Below are 20,499 nucleotides of genomic sequence, written 5' to 3'. Positions count from 1 at the left end.
GACTCTCAAGAGTCTTCTCCAACACCACAGTTCAAAAGCATCAATTCTTCGGTGCTCAGCCTTCTTCACAGTCCAACTCTCACATCCATACATGATCACAGGAAAAACCATAGCCTTGACTAGACGGACCTTAGTTGGCAAAGTAATGTCTCTGCCTTTGAATATGCTATCTAGGTTGGTCATAACTTTTTTTCCAAGGAGTAAGCATCTTTTAATTTCATGCCTGCAATCATCATTGATCCTCTTACCTCTCTCTTTTAAGGACCCTCTGATTACATTGGGACCACCCAGATAATCTAGTAGAGTCTCTGCATACCAAGATCATTAATTTAATCACAGTGCAAATTTCCTTTTACCATATAAGGTAACACATTCACAGGTTTTGGAAATTTAGATATGGCCATCTTTGGGGGCCATTGTTCAGTCTTTCATACTTAATAATGGAATTGTTTCTTCTGTGTTATAGCCATCATATCTTCATATTTTTCCAGATATTTTAAAAATTTGCTCTGTTGAAGCTATGTATGTATACTTTTTACTGTGTATGCTTTCCAGATATGGAAATGGTATTTTTTTTTACTGTCTCATCTTTGATTTAGACTTCATGACTTGTAACTGAAGTATGTTATTTCATATATGTTTCTACTACTTTCCATCTCTTCTGTCACCACTTTGGTTTCTGCTCTCTTTTCCAAGTATAACAGTGATGGCTCCTCATCAGTTTTCCTGTGTCTACTTTTACAACCAGAATGAACTTACTGAAGTCTAGATCTATGATAATGATAATGTTACTCTCCTTATTAAACATTGGTAATATCTTACCATTATTCCTATAAGTAATAATAGCCAACATTTATTGAGTTTATTATGTGCATCATTATGATTGTTACCTCCATTATCCTTGACATGCAGTGAAACTGAGGCTTAGAAAGGCTCTTTTCAAAAATTGTGTCTTCTTTATCTCTTCAGCCTGATATCTTGACTCTGCTTTGATTCTGAACTTTCTACCTCCAGCAACTAGTTTAGTAGTACCTGCTGCATAGTAGATGTTCAGTGTAGAAATATATCTTATTTAATTCTTATTTTAAAAAATCCTTTGAGCTTGGTACTAGTAACTCCATACTCTAGATGAAAATAGAATCTAGGAAGTTAGATAACTTCCTCAATGTTGTGCAGCTTAGTAATTACAGAACTTGGATTCCAGCCAAGATATTTCTGGCTCCAAAGTGATTGTTTTTAACCATTAGTACTTTATTACCTACATAGTTGACTTTGGAGGAAATTTAAATAATATATATGGCAAAGTTCTCAGATAATAAGGAATTTGATTTAACATTTTATTAGCACCTTCATTAATAAAATGTTGGACATAGCATCTGTTGACTGAATAAAAAGGCACAGCCTAAAAGTTGAGAGTTATGTTTTACTTGACGGGTTCTCTGAGGACTTGAAGCCTGGGACACAGCATCTCAGATAATGCTGAGAAAACGGTTCCAAAGTGGCAAGGGGGATCAGGGAGCCAGGATATATAGGAGTTTTTTGCAACAAGAGACCAGGTAGTTGGAACATCAAAAGATTACTGTTAATAAAAGAAAATAAGATATCTCAAGGTAAGGAATTTAGTGCTTTTCTATGTATGGGAAGATGTAAGAGTCTGGACTCACTGAAATCATTCCTTTGATAGTATCTCAGCTATCTGGGGCCAGTATCCTATGTTTTCTCACACTGAGTTTCCTTAGGGCACACTGTCTCTGCGGCTGTAATGTGATGGCTTGATGACTGTAACATCCTTTGTTTACTGATATGGCAGGCAGTATTTTAGTTCTCATATTCTAGACTTGAAACTTTCAGGTCATTAACTACCTGTTGCATTTGAAAATAAAGGAAAATCTCTAGAAAGGTGAATTGACTACCCAAAATTACAGAAATATATTAAGTCTTAGAACTTGTCCTAGATCATTGAATTTCTCACTTCAGTCTTACTACACATGATTCATAAAATTAATTTTTGTTACTTCCTTACTTTCAGTTCTTTAAGCCTGAATTTCCAGATAGTAAATCAAGATACTGAATTTAATTTTGTTAAAAATATTTCTTTAAAACTGACAGAATATCAGCTTGCAAGACCCTCTGATGCAAACAGAAAGGAAATGTTGTTTGGAAGCCTTGCTAGACCTGGACATCCTATGGGGAAATTTTTTTGGGGTAAGAGACTAAATACTTCATCGTGTTTCATATTTTCTAGTAAGGAAAGATTGAGAGCATGAAGGGTTTATAAAGAATGGAAAGGTAAGGTAGTTAGGTACTTTTTACGTTTTGGGGTAGGTAGGTAGGTAGCTTTTCAAATAGAAAGCAGTTAAATATGCCTATATTTCGGTTCCTTAATGTTGGATATATGAGGAATAGCACCTAGTATTTAGAAAATGTTTTTTGGGTGCGAGATGCTCTACTACCACAGTGTGAATTATCCCATTCAGTTGTCATAACAGTGTTATGAACCTGGGTACCATAATCTCCATTTAAAGATAAAGAAACAGACTCAGAAGTTAATTTGCTTAAATATGATAATGGTGGATTGTGGGATTTGAACCTCTTATAAAAGTGTGTTATAAAATACGTGCTCTACCCCAACCTGAATTTGCCTTTATCAGCAGAGATTGAGCAGTGATTTCTCTAGTAGTTTTTGAGCTGTGACCTAATTATGTTTAATTGGTAAGCTGTTTAAATGGTGTCTGTTTTTCATAATGGCTGTTTCTTAGTGTTAGAATTCAGTTATTATAACCTTATATTAATCCACTTGACTACAGAGTAGAATCTGGAATGAGTTGGCCTAATGGCATTTAGACCAATCATTCAAAGGGTGATTTGCTTGTTTTCTTATTGGCTGCCCTGGTGGCTCAGAGGTTAAAGCATCTGCCTCCAATGCTGAAGACCTGGGTTCGATCCCTGGGTCGGGAAGACACCCTGGAGAAGGAAATGGTAACCCACTCCAATATTCTTGCCTGGAGAATCCCATGGACGGTGAAGCCTGGTAGGCTACATAGAGTCCACGGGGTCGCAAAGAGTCAGACACAACTGAGTGATTTCACTACTACTACTATATTCTATATGGCATCCTGGCTGTATGTGGTTTATATTTAAGAATTATGCAGAATATTGCTAAAATAACTCATAGATAAAACCTAATAGACTAATTATTAAGAAAGGAAGTATAAGGCAAGTACTGTTGTTGAGGTATTGCTAACTAGAGATTAATTCCTTATGTGTTAAAATATACCTTGAAATTGTTTCTTGTGAATTTTTGTCTTATTATTATAAACTGTTTCAGTATTTTGAGTCACTTGGGTTATTTCCTTAGTTGTATATAGTAGCAGAGGATGCACCACCAGTGTAGAGCCTTTTAATACAGTAAACTTAGTCATATCTATAATCTTTTTCATTTTTTTATAGGAAATGCTGAAACTCTCAAACATGAGCCCAAAAGAAATAATACTGATACACATGCTAGATTGAGAGAATTCTGGATGCGTTACTATTCTGCTCATTACATGACTTTAGTGGTTCAATCCAAAGGTAATACTGTCTACTTATGGCCCTTAGAATTACTTGAAAGTAGTGTTTTTTTAGGATTTGTCTGTCATATCAGTGTTGCTGTGCACTGTTAACTTACTTTAGTGGTTGATCCTAATATGAACTAAAGGAAATCAGAATTTGAAGAGGCAAAGCTCACGGACACACAAGATCATCTGATTCTCAGACAAATGTTTTTCTCTTATAGACATAAGTCTTATCTCTTGGCTATTGTTAGTGTATTAATGTACTAATAGATTGTGAATTGGTCTTTTGAGCAGCATTTGGCTGCTGCCTTTATCATCTCTGCTTTTGCATGTAATCTGTGTTAATCATAAACTCTTAGAGGGCACAGTGTTTGTTTTTTCATCATTACATAGGGTCCAGTAAAATGGCATGATTAATTGAAGCCTATCATGGTGATGCTAGCAGAAGTATCTTAAATGTAAAAATATTGGTCACCTCTGCACTTTCCCTTCTTTTATCTTTAGTGAAGATAATGTTGTATCAACTTTTCTCATTAAAGAAATCATAGTATCTTTCTTTTGTTTTCTTTATATTGTAGTCGCCTTAGGTTACTTTTCAAAGTCAGTCATTTGCTGAACTCTGTATTTTGATATACCTCATATTTGTGTATTTGGTACACATTTGATATACCTCAGTTTGTATATTTCTTTTTGAAAAACAAATTTTTTCACCTTAATGTAATTCTCCCTTTTATAAAATTTTACTCTCTCATTGTCAAAATTAAGATTAGAGCTGATTTGGCACTTAATTATAAAACATTTTTATATTTAGAATCAAAATTAGTCCACTAAAGTTGACATGAACATAAGGTTATGGATATGGCATTTAGACTGCAAATGTGTATCTCAATTCCTTTTACAACATTTATTAAAGTTAGCAATTCTATATTTAGTATGTAATGTTAATTTGCAATTTAAAACTAATTTTTGTTTCCAAATCTGTCATGAACATGCATTTTTCTTCAACTGGGTATTGATTATTTTGCATTCTTTTCTTCAGTGATAGCAAATATAAGTATATTAATGCTTCTTGCAAATTTCTAAAATAAGTCCCACATATTGATAAGAGAACTTTGTCTAATCTAGAGTCAGTTTGGAGCATCAGCATTTATTGTATCATTTACAAGTTAGATATCAATATAAATAGTATGGAGTAAATTCAGAACTTGCTTACTGATTTGCATCTTGTTTTATATATCCTGGGGCATCTCTTTTTGAGTTAGTGAAACTCATGTATCTGTTGGAACTAACAAGTAATATCCAGTGATGGTGATGGTAACGAATCACTGGGATAAGACTAAAAGATTTCCTTTTTCATTTAGAATTCCTGTTTTACTAGAAATTTCAAAAGAATTTCCTATGAAATATAAGAAAAAGAATCGAGAGAAGATAGAAATCATATCAACCTAAGAAGACCTCAGCAAGTGTATATTGATGTAAAACAAAGGGAATATAATAGTACTGAGGAGCTGCTGAGAAGGGTCAGTGTAGTGTAGGTTAGTTAAGAGAAACCTTAGAGGAGGTAAGTTTTGGAATGGTGATTGATGTATTCTCATCTCTTGGTCCTTCACTCTTGCCTAGCAAAAACTTTTTTTCTACTTGTGTGCTTTTTCTAAATTCACTAGGAAGAAAGAATAAAGGAGTCTCAACAAAATTAAATTATATGTATCTCAAGACTTAAATAGTTATTTTTCCTGTTACTGATTACTGGTTAAGGAGTGGCAAGTGATGCCCAAATTAAAGTATTCCTTTGTTTTATAGCTAAAGATCCATGAGAAATCTAATTGCATTTCTACTTTTAATAACAACATTGCCTTTCTTGTCTCCTTCCTGCCTTCTCCGCAAAGAAACTCTGGATACTTTGGAAAAGTGGGTGACTGAAATCTTCTCTCAGATACCAAACAAGTAAGACATTTATTTTCATAAATCATGGAGTTAATCATGGAGTTAAAGAGGCTGTTTTTTGCTTTTAGTTTATTTTTTTAAACGGGTAATTAAATTAAGACCTAAAGTAGTTTAGATAACACAGCAAGATAACACAGCCTTTGAGAGGGAAAACTGACTTGAATACCCAAGTTTCCATAGTTTCTGTAGTTCAAAATTCCAAGCTTGTAAATTTATAGTAAGCAGTAACTCTGAAGAATTTATGCCTCATTTTATGTTTCTTCAGAGCTTTTTTGTTACTGTGTCCCGTGCTTGAAACTGTATTATTGTATTGAGAGTAGAATATACATATACTTACATGTATCCCTTGCCTCAGAACAAATTATGTTCTGAAGGTTTGCTTTTTAAGTCAGTGGTTTGGAACTTGGAATGCTTTTCCCTCACAAAAGAATAATCTTGTAGATGATAATTCACTTTACATATTGCCTGTTGCATATATTTAAATCAAATTGCCTTTTATTCAAAATTGGATGTAGAGTTCCAGCTCAGAAAGCTGCTATTTTTTGGTCCACTTCAAATTCATAAAAATAATATGCATATTTAAAAGATACTTTATTGTTACATTTTTTATTACAGAGAATACAAAAAATTTAAGTCTTAAGCAAATAAGTTTCTCTTCTCACTCTTAGCAGTTTGCATTTTAGTAAACTAAATGAAATCAGATTGTTTTTTTCTTGTATCAGGTGAGTAGGCTAGACTTTTCCAGTTCTTCATTCCAAGACAATTTGTTTTAAATTTATGAAAGAGAAATTAGTTTTAAAAATGTTAGAATAATTTGTAATAACAACTGATTGGTTATTATTATCTTGCTTAATGTAAATTTCCATTGATACTAACAGTACTTTTAAGTAAGGAAAGATAATGAAAGCCATGCCAACATTATGGGGTTGGTTTGTTTGTTTTTATAAAAAATGAATATTAGCTCCTTAAGTATCAAGTGACAGACTGAAATGTGTTTCAAATAGAGGGGCTGAGATGGTAAAGAATCTGCTTGCAGTATGCAAGACCTGGGTTTGATTCCTGGGTTGGGAAGACGCCCTGGAGGAGGGGATGGCCTCCCACTCCAGTATTCTTGCCTGGAGAATTCTGTCCATTCTCCCCATGGACAGAGGAGCCTGGCGGGCTATTGTCCATGAGGTCACAAAGAGTCAGATAAGACTGAGCACCTAAGCACAACACATATAGAATAGAGGGATTCACTAGGTCTTGTTGGTCAATCCCTGATAAGAATTTTAAATTTAAAAAATTCTTATAAATATTATTCATTAAGAACTTTCATTCCTTAATCAGACAGGTTAAAAAGTCTTCTGGGTAATTAATACTGATTTCATATTGACCATATTTAGGAGAAATATTAGTTAACAGTATATTCAACTGTGTGCAAAGCCTTTAGAAGGAAGAATCCAAGTTTTTTAAATACCACAGTGCTTAATACCATACTTGATTTCTAAGAATCACTCAGTGTGTATTTGTTGTATCAAAAAAATATCTCTGGTATAAACTTTCTCTCTGAAATGGCTTTCTACTAAGACGAGAACTAAAGTTGAATGGGACTGATAGAGACAGTAAATATTGGGAGGGGAGGTCCCTTCAATTCATTGTTTTCTGTCTCCCATGAGTTTTAAAAGTATTTGAGTTATTTGGGTTGAAGTTAAGAATAGTTTGTGTAGTTCAGGATTTTGTGGCTTTCTTGCCATCCATTCGCTTATGCCTAGGATGCTTCTCAACCAGGGGCACATAGAATAGATTATAAATACCTATCAGTTTAGGTATCCCTAAAAATACTGCTTATAAAGGCTTTTGCCAATTAAATTTTAATGTATTTGTTTTATTTTCAGTGGGTTACCCAAACCAAACTTTGGCCATTTAACGGATCCATTTGACACACCAGCATTTAACAAACTTTATAGAGGTTCGTGAACCAAAGGTTTAAAACTATTTGAAATAACTTTAGCACATTCTCTAAAACTTAATCGGGGCTGCCAATTTTCTTTGAAAATGAGAATACAACAGAAAGTACAGCTAGATTGGAAAGGAAGTAGATAGACAATGGAAATCCAACTAGTGACAGATAGCAGGCCACTAACTAGTAGCAGATTCATTGGTCTGGTACCTTGATGCTGCTTGAGTCTGTCTTGTGCTTTCTTCCTATTTTTCTCTCATTTCCTCCTGTTCTTGGTGTTTTTTTGTTTCTTTCCTACTTTATTTTATCTATATTCTGCTCTTTTTTGCCTTTTAAAGACAAAAACAGAGGATGGGAAAACACTTTGGAAATAACTTCTGTTTATCTTCACTGTAAAACTAATTTTTATTAAATGAGACAAATTTAGTGTTAAAAAAAATGGGTAGGGGGAGTCACCCGTAAATCTTACCATCCAGAGAAGGAGTTTTGGCAAATTTTCTTTCGAGTCTCTATACTTATATTTTCATAACATAGTAAGATTATAAAGTATATACACTTCTGTCCCTTGCTTTTTTCATTTAATATTATGTTTGTAATAACCACCCAATGAGCCATTACATGGTTATGCTATAATTTGCTTAATAGTTTGCCTATAGTAAATATTGCAAAAGCATTCCTAATTCACCATTTCTCTTTCTTTACTTTTTTTTATCATGACAAATATTTTTGTTTCTCCTAATTGGCTAATTATTCCCTTCTTCTTCTTCACCCCAGTTGCCAGTCTCTTTCCTCTTTGTTTTCTCTGACCAGTGACTTTTGTCACACACTTTATTTGCTGCTGCCTCCATTCTAACTAAGCTGACTCTTCCCAGAGACAGCTTATTTTTGGTTGTATTTTTTCTGACTGTAGATTTTCTCTTCAAAGAATCGTAGAATAGTAGCACTGGGAAGAATCTTAGAGTTACTTTAATTTACCCCAACTCATCATACCATAACCAATTCAGAAGGAGTTAAATGCAGTTTATTTTCTCAAAGTCCTATAAACTCACATAGCAAGATAGTAGTAGAGCTAGATTTCAGCCATGGGTCTCCTTATTCCTAGTCATGTACCTGTTCTTGCAAAAAGGGATCCATCCTTAGGGGTGTTCATATTTTCATAGTTCTTTTATCTATGCCTTCTCTATCTGTGAAACCAAATTGAAAAGAAATTTACAAAATTGCAGTATTCAAAGTGGAAAATTGGCAACTTGAAATAATAATTGCATTGTGTTTAACTTTCCCCTGCTTATTAGAGGATGAAATATATAGAATTGTTTTAAATTTCATGTAACATAGTATATATAAGTTGTGGAGAAACACTTATGTCTGCTCTTCTGAAAAATATTTTTGTTCAGTTGTTCCAATTAGAAAAATCCATGCTCTGACCATCACATGGGCACTTCCCCCTCAACAGCAGCATTACAGGTAAGATTTCAAAGGCAAATTTACTCCATTAGATACTGACTGAGAATCATATTTTAAAAACATACTGAGTGGTTTAAATTTGGGCACTCCATATTTATAAATGCAGGTAAGATGATAAACTGGCACACCACTACTTCAGGATTTTTGCCTTTGCTATATGTTTTAATATCTTCCTGGATATAAAAGCTAGAGTTTTCTTAGGATTAGTTGTTTTTCCTGAGTGTTTTAAATTAAGTATCTCAGTGTGAATGCTAACTTTTGTAATAATTTCTTTAGTACTTTGAGTATAAATATATATTAGCTTATGATTTATTTATTAGTGGTGACCATTTAGTTTGATCTTGTGAAAAGTAAAATTAAGTAATTTTGAGTGTGGCATACAACTACAGCATAAATCTCAAGAACTTGAGTTGGGAATGAGTTAGGTCAGATTTGTAGAAGTTAGGAAAACATTTCAGTTTATTCTTATAATTATCTTACAGGAGCCATATACATGAGCTAAGAAATTCTTTAAAGGTTAGGATCATTAAGTGGGTACAAAGGCTTCTCTCGTTAGAAATAAATGCTAATGAACTGATAAAAAGTTAGCTTAAGTTTCTAAAACTGTTACCAACAAAACAAACCCAAGAAGACACACAAGCAGAAGGAAAGAAAAGTACTGTGTTTTGCTTAAGCTCAGTTCAGTAAAAAATGCTTTTAACAATCTAGTCCCTTGAAGTTAACAAACAAGATCAGTATGCCTCCATTTAGAAAGCAGAGAACATGTGTATTGTCTGTTTGTTTTTTTTAGTGTAGGGATAATATAGGAAGTAGTAATATTCATTGATTGTATGTTAGAGTATCCCCAAAAATGTTAAAATGATCATATGCATATTTAAAAGTTTATTCTATTTGTTTTGAATTTTGATTAGAAAAATAGTATGCTTATGTAATATTAAGGACAAAGAATATTAAGTAAAAAGTAAAACTCTGCATCTCCTCTGTCCTCACAAATATGCCTAACATTAATAGATTCTTGTATATCCTTCAGACATTAAAATAATAAATATAAAACATATCTTTTTATGGAAATGGAATTATACTATATATACACCATTCTTCCTCTTTTTTGTATTTTCTTATTCTGTTTTCTTAATTAGCAAAGCCTTGTTTATCCTCTGCCTGATTACTAAAGTGTAATTCATTGTAGAAATCTTGAGAACTACTAAAAAGTGGAAAAAAGTCATCCATGATTCTGTTTTCCAAAGACTGTACCATTTCTATATGTTTTGATCTAGTTGTTTTTTTCTTAATAGACTGTGTATTTGTTTTAACCCAATGTTTATTCCAGATATATGAACTTCCAGTAAATTAGCTTTTGTGGGGAAAAATTTATTTTAACAAAGAAGCAAGTGTTTCTGTCTTGCTGCTATCAAATTAATTATAATTTCATATTTAATGGAATTTATGTGAAAACAAGTTATAACCACATTCTCAAATATCAGTCTCAGAAGTAAGATTTTCTAAAGTAAAATTAAGGTATTTATACCTTAATATTTTAAAATTTCTGATCTTAACTTTTTTTTTTAAAGGGTGAAACCACTTCATTATATCTCTTGGCTGGTTGGACATGAAGGCAAAGGCAGCATTCTTTCTTACCTTAGAAAAAAGCAAGTATTTAATAAATATTTTCAGTGTAGCAATCTCTTAAAAATAATAGACAACAGTTTTATAGAACCATGAGTCCTGAATTACATAAAAGGTTAGCTCTAATTAAGAATTTGCATTTGAACAATAATAAAGTCAATTTTAAATGCTGTGGATCTCCAGCCTTTCTCACCCCAGAAGGTAGACTTTAATGAAAACTTCATTGGGTGGATAAATTATAGAAATATGTGGGACTGTGAACAGCCATGTGTTTTAGAAAATAGCCAGAACGTTTCCTAAAGCATTTAAGCACTTGTTTAAGTTACCTAGTCAAATAGTAGAAATATAACTTTAGAATCAGGACCAAAACACATTAAAGTAATTCCTTGCAAGAATGGAAGGTGGATGAGAAATTTAAAGACTTTTAAAACATTGATGTGTACTAAATTATTCAAAGAAAGCCGAGGGGCAGGGTTACTAGTAAAAAAGGGGAATGAAATTAAATATATTCTTTATATAATAAATGTTATATGATTTTAGATTTATATAACCTTTTAATCTTACTGTACTTTATTAGAATTTCAAATTTTTCATTCTGGCTTCCTCTTTTCTTATTTTAGACTTTCAGGATTATTCTAGTTAGAAAAAATATAGTCTGACTGATTTTTTCCTATATAACCTGTGCAGTCAGGTTAGCTGATGGTCTCAAAGAGCTTACTTAACATTCTAAGTAGGGATGTATCTGAAGTTTTTTTTAAGGCTTCTTCTGGGAGATCATTCAAAATGAGATGTGAGAAATGCCTCCCAGGGGAATTCCCTGGCAGTCCAGTGGTTAGGATTCCATGCTTTAACTGTCAAGGGCCCAGATTCAGTCCCTGGTGGCGGAACCAAGATCCTGCAAGCTGAGCAGTGTGGCCAAAAAAGAGAGAGAGAGAGAGAGAAATGCTTTCCAGAAAACATGCTTCTAAATATTTTATGCTATTCTCTTCAACAAAAAATTACTGTAGCTTCATAAGACTTAATATTTTACTATGTTATAATATTAGGGTTTCCATTGAAGGAGTAAATACCAACTATTATTTCCTTCTGGTCATTTCTGTATGCACTACAATTCCTTGGGAAGCTTTGTACTTTGTAAAAAAATTGTACTTTTAAACTTACTGTTGGAAGCCATGTTTGCTTCAAAGTCTGGGCTTCCCATATTTTACATAGAAGGCCTACCTAGTTTGTTAATTTGAAGCATTTGTGTACTGTCAATCCCAAGATACCGATTGGAATAATTTTTTCTCCTCACTGTAGGTGCTGGGCTCTTGCACTCTTTGGTGGAAATGGTGAGACAGGATTCGAGCAAAATTCTACTTACTCAGTGTTCAGCATTTCTATTACATTGACTGATGAGGGTTATGAACATTTCTATGAGGTAAATAATTAAAATGGAGGGGTTTTTAAGTTACGTAGATATCACTTTATGCAACAGTATAATTAGATGCTTTGTTTTTAGGTTGCTCATACTGTCTTCCAGTATTTAAAAATGCTGCAAAAGCTTGGCCCAGAGAAAAGGTAATATTTATATATATATATATACTTATTAGAATTAGACCAAGGGTCAATCCTAGTATGTTTTAGCCTTCAGGCTGCCAATCGACATGGATTAGGCCTACCTTGATGGTGTTCCAGGCATTTCTTGCTTAAACTTCACTTACCTAGGGACCCCCCTGGTGGCTCAGATGGTAAAAGAATCTGCCTGCAGTGCAGGAGACCCAGGTTCCATCCCAGGTCAGGAAGATCCCTTGGAGAAGGGAATGGCAGCCCACTCCAGTATTCTTGCCTAGAGAACCCTATAGACAGAGGAGCCAGGTAGCCTACAGTCCATAGGGTCACAAAGAGTCAGACACAACTGAGTGACTAATACTTTTCACTTTTAAATTTCTGTTATTGGTTCCATACCCTTATTATTCTACATGTGAATGTATGTTAAATATACAGGTTATGTGGGCATTCTGTTTATTTTTATACTTCTCTTTTCTTGCCAATGATTCCAGTGAGAAATTTAAATATGTCTTCTAATTATAATTTTCTTTTTTCATAGAATTTTTGAAGAGATTCAGAAAATTGAAGATAATGAATTTCATTACCAAGAACAGGTACTAGAAGTAAAACTCTTTAAATATTATCTGTGACCAAGTTGAAACTGGTGTGGACATTGTTCCTCTTTTTGGAAGTGTCCCTGGAGTTTTAATTCTGCCACTCTCTGTCATGTGACTCTCAAGATGGCCTTGAGGCTATCTGAAAATTAACTCTTGTGTTTTTGAGCATTTATATTGAGTAACAGAGAGAGAATTAGGCAGATTGACACAGGTCATTTGTTGTGTGGCAGTCGTTCATTTGTGTAGTCATTTCATCTGTAGATCCCTTTGATCCCTTTGATAAACATTCATGGAGAGAGCTTATATTTTGGGAATTCAAATATTGTGAATATATTTTACAGGGTAATGTGAAGTGATTACTATTTGTAATGTTAGAAATAGTGCGCTTTGTGCTTTCAGGGTAAGGAAAGCATTTGTCTTGATTGGAATAGGTCAAGGAAGGCTTTATGGGTATAATAAATTTGAATTGAATTCAGTATTAAAAAATAGGTAAGGTTTAGACACATTCTAAGTATTAGGAAGCACATAAGTAAGGAACTCTGGGGTATTGTGAAAAGGAAATGGTCTTTTCATGTCTATAGCATAGGGTATATAAAAGGATGAAAGGAAAGGTAACAAGTTTAAAGCAGGGTTTTTAAAAAACCCATTTTGTGTCTTGGATCCCTTTGGAATCTCTTGAATCCTTTGGACCCCTCCTTAGAACAATCTCTTATCTCTTCATTTTTTTAAACTCAGAAATATTGCCCTAGTAGTACAATGATCACTGGTATATCCCTCATCCTAGGTTTACTAGTTCTTAATATGTTGCCATATTTTCCTTCTCTTTTCTCTCTCATGCCTCTTATTTATGTGTGTGTGTATGTATTTTTTGGAGGTTTCATAATTACAGACATCATGATACCTCTTACCATGCATCTGCTACTTATAAACGTATTCTTATATAACTTCACTAAAATTGTCCTGCTCAGAAAATTTAACATTGAAACAATACTGTTAAATATTTATACAGACCATAGAATTTAAGTATAGTTGATCTATAGTATTATGTGTTAGTTTCAGATGTGCAGCAAAGTGATTCAGTGATATATATGTATCTATATATTGTATATATCAGATTATTTTACATTGTAGGTTATTATAAAATGTTGAATATAGTTCATTGTGCTATACAGTAAGTCCTTGCTGCTTATCTCTTTTATGTATAGTAATTTGTATCTTATCTATATTCCTAATTTACCGCCCCCCACCCCCCCATCTCTTTCACCTTTGGTAACTATAAGTTTGTTTTCTATGTTTTCGAGTCTGTTTTTGTTTTGTATATAGATTCATTTGTGTTTAGATTGCACATATAAATGATATACAATATTTGTTCTTCTCTATCTGACTTACTTCACTTAGTATGATACCTTTAGGTCAACCACATTGTTGTAGATGGCAGTATTTCATTCTTTTTAATGGCTGTAATATTCCAGTATGTGTGTGTGTGTATCACATCGTCTTAAACCAGTCAGCTGTTAATGGGCACTTGGGTTATTTCTGTCTTGGCTATTATAAATGGTGCTACTATGAACATTGGGGTGCATTCATCTTTTAAATTGGGGTTTTCATCTTTTCCAGATAAATGGCTCAGGAGAGGGATTGCTAGGTTATATGGTAGCTCAGTTTTTAGGTTTTAAAGGAACCTCCATCAGTTTCAATAATGGTTGCACCTCTTTACATTCCCAGCAGTAGGGTAGGAGGGTTCTTTTTTATAGAATACTGTTTTTAAATGCATAAGATAAAATGCAGTAGGTTTCAAAGGAATATGGAAATAAAGTACTTAAAATAGTAAGAATTAGTAATATAGGTCTCTATTGATATATTATTAAATAACAAGATATAATGGTAGATCTAATAATTATTACAACTTTAAGTAGCAGTGAGTGTGCAATTTTGAGATATCTACAACTGTATTGTGATTTTGATTAATTGTAGTCATAGATGCTGATAATATTACTATGATTTTTTTGCCTATATACTCATAAATGAGTAAAAATACTAAGTTATAGTTTAATGAAAATATATAATTTCTTCCCAGTCAAATTCATGCTTCCCACCCTCCCTGATTTTGTCCACTGATATCTTGTGGAAGGTATCTGTGGACCCTTGATTAAGAGCCCTAATTTAGAACCAGTTCATAGAACATCCTGAAATCTGCCTTTTTGGATCATCATTAGAAACAATTCCCTGTGTATCTGCTACAAGTCAGGAAGACTTAAGTACATGAGGACAAGGTTGTAAAAGCTATAAGCTTCCAGTTGCTGTTGATTCCTGTGCAGTCTGCTCTATATGATTAAAGTCATTTAAAATAGAAATCTTATTCTATGAAAACAGAGAGCTGTTGTGATTTATATTGGCCATTTGATGGTCCTATAGACATAATCTCTAAATAGATTGATATGCCTAGAACCCACAAGCCTTTCCATCAACCTTAGCAGTTGATGGAAAAAAACCTGATTATTTTTGGTGTTCTTGTCAGCTGTTGTGGCAGCATGTGGGCTAGAACTGTGTTAGGGAGAGTGGGAGTAAGGATTGTGGGCCTACCATAAGTAATAGCCTTATTCCTTTTTTAGGGATTGGATTTTTAGCATTAGTTGAGTAACATTTTCTTTCTGCCCCTCTAGTTCCTTCTTAGCAAGACATTTCAAGATAACCTTTTCTGTAGCTCATTTTTTTTTACCTTTAGTGCAGTGCTACTGAATGCTTGTCTTAATTTTAAAACATGAATCCAAAAGATTTTAGATCAAAACCTAATCAGAACAAAGAACAAATGTGAATGGTTCATATCTCTGAACTGGTAAATTTTAACTCAAGTAGCTCAGCTTATTTCAGCTTTTACATATTTCTGTTTTACTAAGAAAGTTGACCTATCTTCTCTTCAGACATTTTTCTTGTTTTCGTCAGTAAAGACAAATAGAAGTGCTCTTTCAGACTGTTTAAACCAGTCTTTTATAACTTATAAATTTAAAAATAATTTTTATTTCACATGGGAACTTGGACTCAGCATATATAAATATATATAATGTGTAATACAATTAGGAGTGTAAAATGGTGCAGCAGCTTTAGAAAACAATGACCTCCTTAAAAAGTTTTGCGTAGAGATACCTACAAGCCAGAAGTTACTGGCTTACAGGTATATACCCAAGAGAATTGAAAATGTATGTCCACATAAATACATGTACACTTGTGTTCACAGCAGCATTATTGATTATAACCAAAATGTGGAAACCAAATGTCCTTCACTGAATGAATGGCTAAACAAAATGTATAATTTTCATACTGTGGAATATTATTCAGCATAAAAAGGAATTAAGTACTAATTCATTCTACAACATGCATGAACTTTGAAAACATTATGCTAAGTGAAGGAAGCCAGACATCACAGGTCATGTGTTGTGTGATTCACTTTATATGAAATATCCAGAAAAGGTAAATTGTAGAGCCAGAACACAGACTGATAGTTTTCAGCAGCTAGGGATTGTGAGTAACTGGGAGCAACTGCTTAGTGGGTATGGAAGTTTCTGTTTGGACTGATGAAAATATTCTGAATCTAGAACTATCAACAGATATAAATGATGATTATACAACTTTATAAATATATCAAAACCCACTGAGTTATATACTTTATTTTTAATTGTATACCTTAAAAGTAGATTTTATGGTATGTGAATTTTATCTTTAAACAAAATGAAGGATCGTGTTTTCTTCTAGTACTTTCTGCACCACCTTGGCACTGAAGATCTACTTTTAACCAGGGTTCTGTTTTTGCATAGGAAATATGAGTCACTCAATTTAGTAGCATTCTGATTATTAACTTATCAAGTTAACTTATAAATAAGTGGCTGGTGAAAATAATTGGTTAAAAAATTTAGAACACAGTAGAGGGAATCATTTTATTTCTTTTTCTTCTCTGATTGCTGTAGCTAGGACTTCCAAGACTATGTTTAATAATGGTGATGGAAGTGGATACCCTTGTCTTGTTCCTAATCTTAGGGGGAATGCGCTCAGGTTTTCACCGTTGAGAATAATGTTTGCTGTAAGGCTTATCACATATGGCCATTACTTTGTTGAGGTAGGTTCCTTCTATGCCCATTTTTAGAAGAGTTCTGTTCATAAATGGGTGCTGAATTTTGTCAAAGGCTTTATCGGTATCTGTTGAGATTATCATATGGTTTTTATCTTTTGATTTGTTAATATGGTGTATCATATTGATTGATTTGCATGTATTGAAGAATCCTTGCATCCCTGGAATAAACCCAGCTTGATCATGGTGTATGATCTTTTTGATGTGTTGCTGAATCTTATTTGCTAAAATTTTGTTGAGAATTTTTACATCTGTGTTCATCAGTGATTTGGCCTGTAGTTTTCTCTTTTTGTGTTGTCTTTGTCTGGTTTTGGTATCGGTGATGGTGGCCTCGTAAAATGAGTTTGGAAGTATTCCTTCCTCTGCAATTTTTTAAAAGAGTTTTAGAAGGATAGGCCTTAGCTCTTCTCTAAATGCTTGATAGAATTCTCCTGTGAAGCCATCTGGTCCTGGGCTTTTGTTTTTGGGGAGGTTTTTTATCACAGCTTTAATTTCAGTGCCTGTAATTGGGTTGTTCATAATTTCTATTTCTTCCTGTTTCAATCTTGGAAGAAGACTGTCCATTTCTTCCAGGTTATCCGTTTTCTTGCCATATAGTTGTTCATAATACTCTCTTATAATCCTTTGTATTTCTGCTTTGTCTGTTGTAACTTCTTTTTCATTTCTAATTTTGTTGATCTGATTCTTCTCTCTTTTTCTTGATGAGTCTTGCTAAAGGAGTGTCAGTTTTGTTTATCTTCTCAAAAAACCAGCTTTTAGTTTTATTAATCTTTACTATTGTTTCTTTCGTTTCTTTTTCATTTATTTCTGTTCAGATCTTTATGATTCCTTTCCTTCTACTAATTTTTTTTTTGTTCTTTTTCCAGTTGTTTTAGGTATAAAGTTAGATTGTCTGTTTGATGTTTTTCTTGTGTCTTGAGGTAGGATTGTATTGCTGTAAACTTGCCTCTTAGAACTGCTTTTGCTGTATCCCATAGGTTTTGAGTTGTCATGTTTTCATTGTCATTTGTTTCTAGAAATTTTTTGATTTCCCTCTTGATTTTTTCAGTAATCTGTTGATTATTTAGTCTCTTTAGGTTATTAAACCTGTTGTTTAATCTCCGTGGGTTTGTGTTTTTTCTTGTAATTGATTTCTAGTCTTATAGCGTTGTGGTCGGAGAAGATGCTTGATACAATTTCAATTTTCTTAAATTTACTGAGGTTTGATTTGTGACCCAGGATAAGGTTTGATTTGTGACCCAGGAGAATGTTCCATGTGCACTTGAGAAGAAGATGAATTCTGCATTTGTATGGAATGTCCTGAAGATATCAATGAGACCCATCTCATCTAATGTATCATTTAAGACTTGTGTTTCCTTATTAATTTTCTGTTTTGATGATCTGTCCATTGGTGTGAGTGGGGTGTTAAAGTCTCCTATTATTGTGTTACTGTCAATTTCTCCTTTTATGTCTGTTAGTGTTTGTCTTGTGTACTGAGGTGCTCCTATGTTGGGTGCATAGATATTTTCAATTGTTATGTCTTCCTCTTGGATTGATTCCTTGATCATTATGTAGTGTCCTTCCTTATCTCTTATAATATTCTTTATTTTAAGGTCTGTTTTGTCTGATATGAGGATTACTACTCCAGCTTTCTTTTGCTTCCTATTTGCATGTAATATATTTTTCCATCCTCTCACTTTCAGTCTATATGTGTCTTTATGTCTGAAGTGGGTTTCTTGTAGACAGCATATATATGGTCTTGTTTTTGTATCCATTCAGCCAGTCTGTGCCTTTTGATTGGATCATTTAATCCATTTACATTTAAAGTAATTATTGATAAATGTTCCTGTTGCTATTTTCTTAATTTTGGGGGGTTTATTTTGTAGATCTTTTTCTTCTCTTGTATTTCTTGACTATATAAGTCCTTTTAACATTGTTGTAAAGCTGGTTTGGTGGTACTGAATTCTCTTAACTTTTGCTTTTCTGAAAAGCTTTTTATTTCTCCATCTATTTTGAGTGAGATCCTTGCCGGGTACAGTAATCTTGGTTGTAGATTTTTCCCTTTCAGTACTTTAAATATATCCTGCCATTTCCTTCTGGCCTGCAGAGTTTCTGCTGAAAGAACAGCTGTTAAGTGTATGGGGTTTCCCTTGTATGTTACTTGTTGCTTTTTTCTTCCTGCTTTTAGTATTCTTTCTTTGTGTTTTATTAGTCTTTGTTAGTTTGATTAGTGTGTGTCTTGGCATGTTTCTCCTTGGGTTTATCCTGTATGGGACTCTGTGCCTCTTGGACTTGATTGACAATTTCCTTTTCCATGTTGTAGAAATTTTCAACAATAATCTTTTCAAAAATTTTCTCATACCCACTCTTTTTCTCTTCTTCTTCTGGGAGCTCTATAATTCGAATGTTGGTGCGTTTGATATTGTCCCAGAAGTCTCTGGGGTTATCCTCAGTTCTTTTCATTCTTTTTACTTTATTCTGCTCTTCAGAATTTATTTCCACCATTTTATCTTCCAGCTCACTGATTCGTTCCTCTGTTTCAGATATTTTGCTGTTGATTCCTTCTAGAATATTTTTAATTTCAATAATTGTGTTGTTTGTCTCTGTGTTTATTCTTTAATTCTTCTAGATCTTTGTTAATTGATTTTTACATTTTCTCCATTCTGTTTTCAAGGTTTTTGATCATCTTTACTGTCATTATTCTCAATTCTTTTTCATGTAGTTTGCCTATTTCCTCTTGATTTATCTGGACTTCTCTGTTTCTAGTTTGTTCCTTCATTTGTGTAGTATTTCTCTGCCTTTTCATTATTACTATTTTTTTAACTTATTGTGTTTGAGTTCTCCTTTTCCCAGGATTCAGGGTTGAATTCTTTCTTCCTTTTGGTTTCTGCCCTCCTAAGGTTGGTCCAGGGATTTGTGTAAGCTTCATATTGGGTGAGAATTATGCTGAGGTTCCACACCCCCACCCCCCGGCCCCGATGGGCAAGGCTGAGTGAGGTGGTAATCCTGGGTGCTGCTGATTGGGTTTGTATTTTTGTTTTGTTTGTTGTTTAGATGTGGCGTCCTGTACAGGGTGCTACTTGTGGTTGAGTGATGCTGGGTTTTGTATTCAGCTGATTTCCTTTGTGTGAGTTCTCACTATTTGATATTCCTTAGGGTTAATTCTCTGGTAGCCTAGGGTCTCGGAGTCAGTGCTCCCACTCCGAAGGCTCAGGACTTCACCTCTTCATCTAGGACTGATGAGATGAAAATGACCTCTTTGTTTTTCAGACCTCCTGTTGTAGTTATTTCCAAAATCTGATCGACTACATCTTCAGTTTCTCTGTATCCCGCATGCCTTGGGAGCCACAGTTCCTCTATCAAGGGAGTAATTTTAAACAATCATAGTACTTGAAGCTGTGGGAGCTAAGTGAAATAGGCAGAGATGAAGACATGCAGACTTTGAGCTATAAAGTACGTACATCATGGGGATGTAATGTACGTCATGGGGATGTAATGTACAGCATAGGGAATATAGTCAGTGATGTTATAGTAACTTTGTAGGGTGACAGATGGTAACTAGACTTACTATGGTGATCATTCTGTAGTATATGAAAATATGGACTTGCTATGTCAGACTCCTGAAACTAATATTATATATCAATTATACTTCAGGGGAAAAAAAATATCTTACACACACACACTATTAGTACTTTAGTGACTCATCAACATATGATT

General features: G+C 33.7%; 1 protein-coding gene across 2 annotated transcripts in view; it reads left to right on the top strand.

Moving 5' to 3' along the window:
- NRDC (nardilysin convertase) overlaps positions 1-20,499 on the top strand; it is a 112,037-nt gene that overhangs the window by 66,206 nt on the left and 25,332 nt on the right. For both annotated transcript variants that reach the window (XM_004001969.6, XM_004001970.6), the window contains 9 exons: positions 2,110-2,205; positions 3,451-3,573; positions 5,444-5,501; positions 7,379-7,452; positions 8,838-8,907; positions 10,479-10,556; positions 11,833-11,953; positions 12,035-12,093; positions 12,623-12,677. In XM_004001969.6, the coding sequence (XP_004002018.1) occupies positions 2,110-2,205; positions 3,451-3,573; positions 5,444-5,501; positions 7,379-7,452; positions 8,838-8,907; positions 10,479-10,556; positions 11,833-11,953; positions 12,035-12,093; positions 12,623-12,677 (734 nt within the window). The remainder of the gene's footprint in view (positions 1-2,109; positions 2,206-3,450; positions 3,574-5,443; positions 5,502-7,378; positions 7,453-8,837; positions 8,908-10,478; positions 10,557-11,832; positions 11,954-12,034; positions 12,094-12,622; positions 12,678-20,499) is intronic.

This window comes from Ovis aries, chromosome 1 (genome assembly GCF_016772045.2).
Source record: "Ovis aries strain OAR_USU_Benz2616 breed Rambouillet chromosome 1, ARS-UI_Ramb_v3.0, whole genome shotgun sequence".
NCBI lineage: Eukaryota > Metazoa > Chordata > Mammalia > Artiodactyla > Bovidae > Ovis > Ovis aries.
Note: the sequence above shows the minus strand (reverse complement) of the source record. Positions and strands in the feature narration are given on the sequence as shown.